The sequence below is a fragment of the Artibeus jamaicensis genome, unplaced genomic scaffold, assembly GCF_021234435.1.
Source record: "Artibeus jamaicensis isolate MK-2021 breed Jamaican fruit bat unplaced genomic scaffold, CSHL_Jam_final contig_519, whole genome shotgun sequence".
Taxonomy (NCBI): Eukaryota; Metazoa; Chordata; class Mammalia; order Chiroptera; family Phyllostomidae; genus Artibeus; species Artibeus jamaicensis.
This window is the reverse complement of record NW_026521871.1, coordinates 56,011,694-56,024,634: the sequence shown is the minus strand read 5'-3', so window position 1 is coordinate 56,024,634 and position 12,941 is coordinate 56,011,694. Positions and strand designations below refer to the sequence as shown.

The 12,941-nt window shown below is 46.3% G+C and overlaps 1 protein-coding gene across 4 annotated transcripts in view; it reads right to left on the bottom strand.

Annotated features, from left to right (window-relative positions):
- Positions 1 to 12,941, bottom strand: part of RAD54L2 (RAD54 like 2) — a 78,712-nt gene that overhangs the window by 42,469 nt on the left and 23,302 nt on the right. For all 4 annotated transcript variants that reach the window (XM_037128651.2, XM_037128650.2, XM_037128652.2 and 1 more), the window contains one exon: positions 8,605 to 8,797. In XM_037128651.2, coding sequence (XP_036984546.2) covers positions 8,605 to 8,743 — 139 coding nt within the window. In that variant the 5' untranslated portion in view covers positions 8,744 to 8,797. The remainder of the gene's footprint in view (positions 1 to 8,604; positions 8,798 to 12,941) is intronic.

Below are 12,941 nucleotides of genomic sequence, written 5' to 3'. Positions count from 1 at the left end.
CGCTGCAGTAAACCTGGAACCTCACAGGGTGATCTGATCCTAAGTTCCTCACTGGTCAGGCCCCAGGCCTGGGGAAGGTTTATCTGGAAGATTTATCGCTGCCTTAAGCAAGCCCTGTCTACCCGCACTTCCCGGCAGGGAGGTCAACACACCTCTGTTACTATCTGCATTCCAATCTTAGAGAGTTCCCTGCCTTGCTTTCTCCCACCTCCATGTAAGCTCATGTTCCCTCCTTAATTCCAAATCCATAAAAGAAACTGCAAAACTGTCATTCCCTGGAGCACTGGAGATCTTGCTCCCAGGCATGTCATCAATTTGGCTCAAATAAACTCAGTAGGTTTTTCTCACATCGACAGCACTGAGGACGAGTGAAACAGGAAAACTGAGACAGTTAAACAGCCAAACCATTTACCACCATCTTAGTCCTATGTTTTTCAGACTACAAGAAGCACCTCCTTCATTTGGGAGGAATAATAGTTGTTAATGCTGCTGTTGAGTTCTGTTTACTTTTACACTGGTGAAATATTATGTTCTTTATGTTATTAAATATTTTACCACACTTTTTGCTTCAAAAATTTCCCCCTATTTTCCTCCTCTAAAACCTAGGTGTATCTTATGGTCTGAAAAATGTGGTAAATTGCAAGATCCTGTCTTCCCCAACCAAGGACACTTAAGAGTAAATGGTTTAGATGGGACCAGCTTGCTCAGTTGGTCAGAGCACTGTCCCCATGCGCCAAGGTTGGGAGTTTGATCTCTGGGGTCAGAGCACACACAAGAACCAACCAATGAATGTGTAAATAAGTGGAACAAAAACAGCAATAAAAGAGTAAAGGTTTACACTTCTCCCCAACCAGAGGAGAGATAGGTAGCAAAAACACAGTCAGTGCCATTTGTGCCAACCACACCCAAGGATGGATAAATCTAAAGGAACAGATCTCACTGTGGTGCACCAGCATAAAACTGATGAATATGCTATTGAGATCTTCCCCAAAGAAGTGCCCTAAACTCACAGCCTTAAAACCTTCAAGATGAAAAAAATAGAAAATAATAAATAAGTAAACCCCTCAAGATGAAGGGTTGATGTGGGCTCTCCCTCCCAGGAGCCTGTCGGCACCTTCCCTTCTCCCTCACTTCCTCCACAGGCATGCATCTCCTAAACTCTAAGGGACCCCATGAGACTTGCAGCCAGAGAAGCAGCGGGCAGCCCCAGCTCACCCCAGGTGAACCCCCTGAACCCATCCCCAAGGCCCCTTCCTCTGACTGTCCAGCCAGCTGACAGCAGCCCCACCTTGGCTCACTTGTTCCACACGCCTGTCTAGAGCCAAAGTGGCCCTGCCTCGTTGCTCTCCTGCTGCTTCTTCTGCCCTAAACCCTTCTCTGTTTCACTGTCTCCAGCTTTAATAAACACGTGAAATTTTCCCTGCCTGAAGTCACGAACCCATGCACCACGGCCTGAGGCAGACCCGTGGTAACGGCACTACGGTCTCCAAGCTAGAAGGGCAGCCAGCAGCAGCTCTCCCAGGACAGTGTGCTTCAGGGTCTCTGTTCTCCAGATGCCTGCTGCACTAGGTCACTGCCAAGGAAAACCCTCCCTCCTCCTCACCTTCTCCCTGTCCTCAGGTTCAGTCACAAGTTCTGTGGCTGAAGGAGGTACCCAAACGCCCCACTCTACCTCCCTCCAAACCACTGTGTTACCAGGTCCGGATTCCAGTACCAGCCACCATGTCCCCCCCCCCCCGCCTCCTTCTTGCTGCCCCCCAGTCCACGCTGCAGAAAGAGTGAGCTCTTTGGCTCTAACATCACGTCTCCACCCACCCAGGATCTTTCAAAAACACTTTAAAACCGTCCCTTCTGCCCTTAAGATAAGATCTGACATGCTTAAGGCCTTTTCTGACTGCTGGCCTCCAGCCATCTCTACTCACACCCAGGGCCTCCCTCCAGCCCCCTCCACCCACACACCCTCTGCCCTGCATCTCTAGCCTCAAAAGCCCAGGGCTCTTAGGGGGTCTCCGGCCTCCACGGGGGCTGTGTCTCTCTTTCCCCATCTCTTCATCTAACAGTTGCTGCGTCAGGTTCTAATAACTTGATTCTAACTCACACCCTCTTTTAGGTCTCTGCTGAAAGGTCAGCCTCCGGAAGGCCTCTTATCGCTTTTTCCCTTTGTATTTCGCTGCTGGCTCGCGCTCACAGTGAAAAGCTCCGGTGCCTGTCAATGCAGCTGCAGAGAGAAAGTTCACTGCTGCTGCTGCTGCTGTCCCTCCTGGAATGCTCTTTGGGGAACTTCCTTCAAACTTGGCACACCTGGCTTCTATACTCTAAATTGGACCAAAGACCACTTGAAGATTTCAAAAGATGATTCAGAAAAAACTTAAGAACCTTCCCTTCAGGAGGCTTGCTGGGTAGCTCCGAGGTCAGCGCAGGTGCTAGGACTGGTGAACAGCTGCAGCGGCAGCACCGGGCCTGTGGGGAGCCGCTCACTGCCAGCCGCGGCCTGGGCTGTCGGGCAGTGGCTTCCATCATGAATCCGGCTCCCAGAAGCACTGGGCCTGGTCCACCAGCACTGCTGGTTACCCTTCAGTTAGAGTTACTGGTAATACAAAGGTTGGTGACACTATAATTACTCTCAGTTTGTAGATGAGGAAACCTGCCTCACAAAGCTACAAGCAGTGAACAAGGGATTTGAACCTGTCAACCAGGTGGCTGATCTGGCCCCAGGGCTCATGCTTACAGCCCCCCCACTGCACAGTCCCTCGCTTCTTTGCCCCCATTTGCCAGGAAGTTCGGTGGGAAAAAGATAGATTTCAGGGACCAAGCACTCTGTTTTGGTTTACAACAAAGAGTACAGCAAAAATGAAACGCAGAGTGCTGGACCAATTAGAAAATCATTGGGGGAAGGGGGGTGAAACTTGACCCCTATCTTACACCGCACACAAATCAATCCCAGCCCCGGCTGGGCAGCTCAGCTGGTTAGAGCATCACCCTGATACACCAGGGTTGTGGGTTCCGTCTCAGGTCAGGGCACACACAAGAAGCAACCGATGGGTGAACAACCAAGAGAAGTGCACAACAAACTGACATTTCTCTCTTTCTCTCCCCTGCTCTTCCCCCTTCCTATCTTTCTCTAAAGTCAATTAAATAAATTAATTCCAGATGGATCATAGACCTAAGTGAAGATAAAACATTAAAGTTTCTAGAAGATAACAGAATAGCTTCAAGCCTTTGGGGGAGACATAAAAAGCACTAAACATATAGGGAAAAATGATAAATTTGACTTCACTAAAATCTATCAAAAGTAAAATTTAAAACAAGACATAAAATAGCAAAAAAAAAAAAACAAACCCACAATTAAGCGGGTGAAATTTCAAACAATAATAGAAGGAAAAGACATACGTGTGTCTATATCTAACAAAAGACCCATTCGGATGTAAAGAACTACTATGAGTCAATAAGAAATGGGTGGAAGAGCATAAGCAAGTAAAAAATGTATTCGGGCACATCGCAAAAGCGCCAGTGGCCATCAAAGCATATGGAAAAGTCTCAACATCTTACACAATCAGGGAAACGCAAGTCAAACCCACAATCAGAAGCTCCCACTCCACGGGTGATTGAAAGGAGTGTTAAAGTTCCTATAAAGTCACTCTGAGTAACTGAATCAATATACGACATGCTTTTCTGATGCTGACAAACAAAAGAGACGTCTGTCCCCAGCAGATCTCTGTACTCTGTGCCTCTAAGCCTGGTACACAGAAAGGAAGGATAGACACTGGTATCAAAACTGGCACGACTTGATTTCTAACAAGGCTGTTCTGGAAAAGCAGTTAAGCGCTTACAGTGCGAGTCTGGAACAGCGCCTATTAGGATCCAAGCCCTGAAGCCCAGGTCCCCCGGTATAGGCACACTTAGCCCCGCCTACCTCACCCAGAGGACTCTGCCCTTTGCTCCCCCTGAGCCAGCTGTCATGGCCTCTGCCTTTCTGATTCTTAAACAAGCAAATTTGTTTCCACCCCAGGGCCTTTGCCCTGGCCCTCTGCCTAGCACATTTTACTCCTGATTCTTCATATTGCAAGCAAAGAGGACAAGTAGAGTGGATCAGAGAAAAAGCAAAAAGCAAACTCCCTGCAGGAGAGTCAGAGACCCAGGGGTTCAGAAAGAGACCAGCTTTCTTTACCTAGCAGGCCAAGGTGGAGGGGATCAACCTGAGGTCAAAGTTGACACTGAGGAGGCTTTCTGTCAATAAAATGGTTGTGAAGCAGGTTACAGAGGGGACTAAGCATGCCACATAACTACCTGTGGTTCCAGGGTCCTCATCTCCTGATATGCCATACAAAATAGACAAGAATGAAATGAAAAGAGAAGGCCTGTATGTTCTAAAAACTTGTGCCCATCAAGCCAGTCTGTGTCCAGATCTGGTCGCCTAACTTAAACCAGGGCTTCTTGCCCCTTTCAGTGAGGGTCCTGAGTGCCCAGAAAGACTGGATCTGAAGCTGAGCTAGCAGAAAATACCGAGTCAGAAACACCAGGCCTGAGGAAAGCCAACTCCAGAGGCACCACGTTTTGAACCCCTACCTCTAATGACAGATCCCAAAGGTTCTGATACCCAACTCTGCCCACTTCAAAAGAATAGAGAAACCCCAGCACAGATGTCAAGAGGAATAAAAATAAAAACAAAAACCCAAGGGAATGAAAAACCAAAGTAAAAATTTTTCACAGCATGCCATGGTTCCCCTAACCTGTTACAAAAATAAAACGCTGTCTTAATCCCACTTTTTTAAAAGTCAAAGTCACGGTGCTGTTCCCAATAGCCAAAGCCTCCCTATTCTGTCACAGCCAGTTCTCAGACTGATGTCCCACCAGTCAACACTCAAAGGTCAAGGGGAGACAACACCCCAATCTAAAGTAGCAAAGCTAGAAATACCTTTACCTCCCTCATCCACTTCCTATCCTATCCTTCCCACCTTGGTAAAGGTTTCCTCACCCTCTAAGGCTTCACCTACTCTGTCTTCAACCTGCCCCATGTATCTAGTAAGTCACCAAGTCCTATAAAGATAATCAAGTGGGAGAAAGTGTTTCAAAAATGCTTGTGAACAGAGCTGGTATTTAGAGGGCAATTTATAGTTTTAGATGCTTATATTGGGGGGAGGAAGCCTAATGAGCTGATAAGCACGTTCTTAAGTTTGATGGTAATACAAAATAAACCCAAAGAAGTAGAAAGAGGAATATGGTAAAATAGATATTATTTTTTTAAAGATTTTATTTCTTCATTTTTAGAGAGAGGGGAAGGGAGGGAGAAAGAGAGGGAGAGAAACTGACTGGGAAATAAACCGGACCTTTTGGTTTGCAGGCTGGCACTCAGTCCACTGAACCAGACCAGCCAGGGCAGTAAAGTAGATATTAAAAGAGAACAAACAAAATAGAGGGGATCACCAAAGCCAAAGGACAGTTCTCTGAAAAGGTTAATAAGATTGTTCCGATGTTTCTGTAAACTCTGACTAAGCAATATGACAGTGAGCTATTGTTATCCACTAGAGGAAACTTCAAATAAAAGGCCTTGAGGTAACAGTTTCCTTTTGGAAAGGGCTTCTCAAGCTCAGCGCTACTGACATGCTGGCTTGGATAACTGTGTGTAGGAGGGGCTGTCCATGCACTGTGGCATGTTTAGCAGCGTCCCTGGTCTCTACCCACAAGGTGTCAGGAGCATACCCCCCACCCCCTAGGGGTCCTGACAACCAAAAATGTCTCCAGATGCTGTAAACTGTCCCGCGGGAGGCAGGAGCATGCTAGGTTCCGAACCACTGCTCACAGGAGACAAAAGGGCCACTTCACAACACAGCAAGACCAGACTATTCACAGCTATTCCTCATGTAAGAGTAGCTGGCTAGTGAGCCGCTCTCCTGTTGCTTCTTTTATCCTAGGCCCTTCCTGTTTCACTTTAGAAAATGTACTCTAAGGGAAGGAAGGGAGGGAAAGAGGGAGGGAGAAAGAGAGAAAGTGGGAGAGGTGAGGGGAGGGAGGGAGAGAGAGAGAAGCTGGCTGTGAGGACTGTGGGATGACCAGTGGCCAAGGGCCAGACTGAAGAACCAGGCATGCCGTCTCAGATGCCCCAGCAAAGCTGCACAGTGTTCACAATGAGAGGACCAGAAATGCTGCAAGAGCTAAAACTGAGCCATGAGTAACAGAAATACCACTTATATTGGGGGGGGAGGGGCAGTGGTCAGTGCATAGCTCTAACACTATAGTGAAACATTAAAATGGTCCTTGAATCAAATCCCAAGAAGTTAAACACCTTAGCAGGGCTAGGAAGAAGACAGTACCTATGGAACAACTTTTATCACTCCACACCTCATAAGCAATGAAAAGACATCATTTGAAATTAAAAAAAAAAAAAATTTCCCGAGAATTGTACAAATATTCTTTTTAAAACATTCCAATGACATAGCTGCACTATTCTAAGACAAATCACAATTAAACCCTCACCACTTCTAAATAAATGGTAAAGTCTCCAGAAGCATATAATTAAAAAAAAATTAAGAACCTGACAAAGAGAAAAGGATTCCAAGAAACCAAGGGGGAAGAAGACAAGATATATATATAATCTGTCCAGAAAAAGTCCAGCCATTGTTAATATAACGAGAACCATTTGCGTGACACTGATGTCACCTGGCAGCCCAGGAGTGTGGACTGGAATGCACATGCGTGAACAATGATGACTTCACTGTACTAGTCAGTGGGGGTGGTAAACACCACTGAGTGAATGTGTCTGTGTGGCTGTCACATTCCAAATGACTCAGTAGAGCAATGAATCTGCATCAAGTTTTACATTAAGCCTAAACATTCCTCCGAGGAAACTATTTGGATGATTCAGAAGGCCGCAGCTACAAGCAACCAGAGATTGGCAGCTTCATCACAAAAACGCATCTGCTCATGCATCACATCTCGTGCAGAGTTTCTGGCGAAACATCAAATCACCCAGGTGACTCAGCCCTACAAACAGCCCAGATTTGGCGCCCTGTGACTTCTGGCTTTTTCCAAAACTAAAATCACCTTTGAGAGGGAAGAGACTTCAGACCATCAATGAGATTCAGGAAAATACGACAGGGCACCTGATAGCGACTGGGAGAACTGTGTGAGGTCCCAGGGGGCCTACTTTGAAGGGGACTGAGGCACCATCGTCCTATGCACAGTGTTACCTTCTTCAATAAATGTCTCTATTTTTCATATTACATGGCTGGATTTCTGGATAGAATATATTTCACTATACTCACCAGCAGCGCCTAAAATCCAATCTAAACCCGACAAGAGTTCTAGGGATATCTGAAAATATAACTCCCAGAACCCAAATGAGACAAAGCAACAAGTGATAAAAAGGGATGCAGATACCCAGGGCCTCTAACACCATCTCAGGGACCACGAGAGCCAAGCAAGACAGTCTACCGTGCCCCTCCCATCACTACCTCCCCTTATTTCTACTCACTCTACTTTACAGGAAGGAAGTACAGCAGCAACTGAGGGGAAACTCTAATGGAATAAGCTAGCAGTGAACAGCAAAAGATGCTGCCAGGAAAAAAAAGATCAGTGATATGGTAATTTGCCTGCCAGAGATGAAGCGGAAGTGGGGAGAGACTTCTGGACGGTCTAACTGAAGGAAGGCTGACCCTGAACCACATGGCAGCCGCTAAGAGAAAGAACTGAAAACAGGCGCATGGGTGAAGACAGAGGACCGATGTTCATCCTCCTAGAATCTGGGGAATGGCAGACTCCTGGGCTCCTTCAGATCCACGCAGCGATGATCTGGTGCAATGTGCCACTCCACTAGGGTGGTCTGCTAGAACAAACCAAAAATGTTATTGCTCCGTCGATAGGAAGCTTACAAGCAATTAGATGCCATGCAATGAAAGGCAAGAACTGAGAAGTCCTGTGTCAGGCCAGATTACCTCGCATGAGACTGAAGATGAAAAGAAAAAGTCCAATGTCACCTCAGCAACTTGGGGCAAAGGAAGGGGTGAGCTGAGCAAACGGAACAGGAGAGCCGAGGGGCTACCAGCTACAGGGGTGCAGTTCTTTTCCAGGAGGAGCACCGAACGGGCCTGGCGCAGGGGCCGCGCTGAGCCCTGTGCAGCTGTGGACCCATCAGAGACTCTCCCCCCGGGGAACCCCCTCCTGTCCGCACGAGGAGAACTGGGAGTGTAATTTTAGGAAACGCACAGACCAGTCTCTGTCACCCCTAGGCCTACCTGTGACCACCTCATGGGCCCTTGGCCCTGGACCACCAAGTGTGGTCGCAGGCACTTTGCCACTGGCTCCTCCATCCTCCATGACTTGGGCAGCAGGCCCCGCTCTCTGACCTTGGGGCTTGTGTCTGCACGTCTATCAAAGAGCTAAATAAACGCTGAAGGTCCTCCCAGCACTGAAGTGAGGCTTATACGGAACCACCCATTTCCTGAGAAGGAGCACATAAGCTCAGTGTTACTGTGTTTCCAACCCGTCCTCTCACAATGGAGACCTAAGGAACCCAACTGGAAGCACCGCGCTCAGCCAGCCAACATTAGAAGGTAAATGGCTGCCTTAAAGACAAGGCAGCCTCTGTCACCCACTAGAGCCACTCACCATCCAGCAGGTCCTCCTCATCATCCCTGCTGGGCTCCTCCACTGCCACCTCCTCCTCCTCCTCCTCCTCTTCCGCATCCTCCAGCTCCACGTCCGGGTCCAGGTCTGGATCGCTCCCTGAGGCGGATTCGTCTGACATGGCTCCCAGAGGTCCTCAGTGGGCATTACCGACTCATGGTCCACTACCGGGGTCCTGGGAAGGGGACAAGAAGCATCAGATTCAGCAAGGGCTTCACTGAGGGACATGAGTACTTCAAAGAGAAAATGTCGTGGGTGAATTCCTTGGAGCCTAAATAGAGCAAGCTACCCAAACCCAGCTTTCATCCTTCCCCCACAAGGCCACTAGCCCTGAGCTATGACTCTCTGCTGACCTCAGAATTCCCAATTTTTCATTCCTTCATGCATGAACTGTTCCCTGAACACGGGCTCTATCGGTATATACCTAGACATATGCACACACACGGCTGTATAAGCACAGGCACTATGCTAGGCTTTAGGGACACAGCACAAAGCAGAACAAAGCATGCTGGAGAGTGCTGGAGGATGGTGTGTACCAGCAGAAGCTGCTATTTTATATGGGGGAGGACAGGGAAGTTATCACTGAACAGAGGCCAGAAGGAGGATGTTCCAAGCAGAGTGGCAGCAGGGGCCAAGCCCTTGAGTGGGAGTAACTGGGAGTGCTTGGGAAACAGGAGCGGTCCTGCCCAGTACAGGTGAGGGTCCTGCCTCGGAGCTCAAAGACGGTCCACTCTCCAATCACCTAAAGGAAGGGCTTCTGGTGGGCAGCTTGCTATTCACCACACCGCCGTCCTCTGAAGCATGTGGAAGCCCCAGGCTCCCCATGGCTCGGAACTGCCCTGTGCCCATCTCTGTTCTCAGCCCCTGTTCCACGTCTTGGCACAGTTCCAGCTCCATCACTTTTAAAAGCCTCTGACAACTGCCCTGTACTTCTGGGATCACAGTCCCTCTTCTGATCTCCATTAGCCATGCTGACCATGTGCACCTTCGCTGAAGGCGTCATATGGGCCACCTGGCAAAGTGGTTTGCTCTCTCTGGTTTGTTACCTCCTGGCCCAACAGTAAACCCCTATGGGCACAGATTTAGCTGGAGCTAGAAGCGCGTTCTGTTCAGATGGATCTTTTGTCCACTCGCTCATTCATTCACATTCACTCGCTCATTTGTCAGCCTGCTCTGTTATGTTTAATATGTGCAGCACTGCGCATGCCTGTCGGTTTCCCTCCCCACTTTACTATTAGCTGTAAAGATCATTTCTTCTTGAGGGGAAAAAAAAACCAAACCAGGGTAAAGAGAAAGCTAGACAGCCCGGGCTGTACTGTAGCTCAGTTGGTTAGAGTGTTGTCCTCATGCACCAATGTTGAGGGTTTGATCACATACAGAAATCAACCAATAAATAAATGGAGCAACAAACCAATGTCTCTCTCTAATCAATCAATCAATAACATTTTTTAAAAAGCTAGGTGGATTGCTCTGTGATAAAGAAAATATAGCAAAATGTTAACATTAACATAAAGACTCACTGACCAGTTCTTTTAATTTTTTCGTATATTTCAAATTTTTCATAATAAAATGTGGGGGAGGAACAGAAGGGAACAATCTTTTAGAAGACAAACTGCTCCAGACAACCACATCAACAATGAGATCATCCTAATATTCCTCCCATTTCCCAATACAAAAAATGAAACACAAGTCTCTACTTAGTCAACACAAAATATTATTAAGGTGCAGACACAATTTGAAAGAGAACTTCTATAATATGTTCTCCTGAACAGAAAGAGAAGCAAAATGAAGGAAGTTGGCTCCTTCAGTGCTTTGGGAAACAAGAACTTAAGTTTAAGACGGCTTGGTTTAAAGCCACAGCGATCGTGAGTGTGCATGTCCCCAACGGGTCATGAACTTAGCCTCTCAAAGCAACTGAAGCAAGTAACAGCTGTGAAATGACTGAGCAATAAAATTTAAATTTGAGCACTAACATCATACTCCCTGAAACACCCATGAAGGGCACTAAGGGCGGGGGGAAAAGGGGTGGTCCACAAACACAAAGTAACAGAACTCACGCTGAGCTACCGTTCACTGGTTCACTGCGTGACAGAGTGGATTTGTCTCAAATCTCTGAAGGAACAACTCTCTCACTCTTAGTTCATTAGGCTTTGAAGGGAAGCAGTAAATCAATTAGATATCAAGAGCTTTGAAAGGGAGGTTTTTTTCTGAGCATTGGTATGCTGACGCGTCAGTAATGCCTGTTAGGAAGCCAGTGCTTGTAATGAGCACAACCCCTGCTCGTCCTAGACTACTTTGAGATGAGCGCTTTGCCTACAGTGTGCCTGGCTGATTATGGAGTGGCTTTTAGAGACCAGTTTTTAAGTAGCAAGTACCTCTAGGTAATCTGAATGCCTGTCATTTTAGAGAAGAAATTGTGCAGCGGTGGGAAAATGTCCACCACTTTGACATGAGCAGTAACAAGGACAAGCCTCCTATCCACTCCTAGTTAACAGACACATTCCAAACCTCAGCCCCAAGCTCCAGCTGGAAGCAAACGTCAAGTAAACATCTAACAACCACTCGTGCCACTAGAACAGAACAGACACTGGTCCAGCCCCTACTCAAAATGCTGTAACCACCGAGGACACTTTAAAATCATACCCAGGCCTTCAGATGCCCATAACAGAGAAGCTGGGAAGTGATGAATTTTTAAGTCCCACCAAATTTGGTTTTGCTCTCTCCTCCCCTTCCACGAGCCCTAAGTTCCTATACAGAGGTGACCCAATGAACTCTCCTGTCAGCTGTTTAGAACCACAGCAACTGCTTAAGAGGCAAGTTTTGCTGTTATTGATTTTCTTAAAAAAGCAATAAAGGGAAGATGGCAGGGGAAAGATGATTCTGGGGGCCACAGACAGTCTGTTACACTCTGCCTCTGAGGGGTTCTGACCCCCCCACACACATACACTTCCATGTGGGCACAGCCTTTCAGAACACAGGGAAGGCAGCCAGATCAGAGAAATGGGGAAAGAAATTGAAGAAGATACAAATAAGTGGAAGCACATACCATGTTCATGGATAGGAAGAATTAACATCATTAAAATGTCCATACTACCCAAAGCAATCTATCCATTCAAAGCAATTCCTATCAAGATATCAATAGCATATTTCACAGAACTAGAACAAATATTCCAAAAATGTATATAGAACCACAAAAGACCCCCAAATAGCCACAGCAATCTTGAGAAAGAACCAAGTTGGAGGAATCATGCTACCTGATATCATATTATAATACAAGGCCACAGTAATCAGAAACAGCATGGTACTGGGATAAGAACAGACATACAGATCAATGGAACAGAATAGAAAGCCCAGAAATAATATTTGACAAAGGAGGCAAGAACATACAATGGGCTAAAGATAGTCTATTCAATAAATGGTGTTGGGGAAATTGGACAGATATGTGCAAAAAAAAAAGAAACTCCATACACTTGTATGGAGTGTAAACGTGTCTAGACCACCTCCTTACACTCCATACAAGAATAAACTCAAAATAGCTTAGACTCACTCATTAGAGACTTAAATGTTTAGACTCAAACCCACAAAAATCCTAAAAGAAAACATATACAGTAAAATCTCAGACATTTCTCATAGCAATATTTTTTCCGATATATCTCCTCAGGTAAGGGAGACAAAGGAAAAGATGATTGGGACTACATCAAACTAAATAGATTTTGCACAGCAAAGGAAACCATCAGCAAAATGAAAAGACAACCCACTAAATGAGAGAACATATTCACCAATGATCCACCTGATAAGGGGTTAATATCCCAAATTTATAAAGAAGTTATATGACTCAACACCAAAAAAAACTAGTAATCGAATTTTAAAATGGCAAAGGACCTACCGTATTTTGCTGTGTATAATGTACACGCATGTTTTGTGCATATTATACACAGGATTATTATGCCCATTGTTATACCCATGCATGTAATCATTATATCCACGTGTAATGTGCACCCTTAGTTTTCTCTCAGCAATTTGGGCAAAACAGTGTGCATTACACATGGCAAAATATGGTAAATATACACTTCTCCAAAGAGGACATACAAATAGACAATAGACACATGAAAAGATACTCAATGTCACTAATCATCAGAGAGATGCAAATTAAAACCACTATGAGATATCACCTCATACCTGTCAGAATGGCTGCCATCAACAAATCCACAAACAACAAGTGCTGTCAAGGATGTGGAGAAAGGGGAACCCTCAATGCGCTGTGGGTGGGAACGCAGATCGGTGCAGCCGCCCTAGAAAGCAGTATGGAGTTTCCTAAA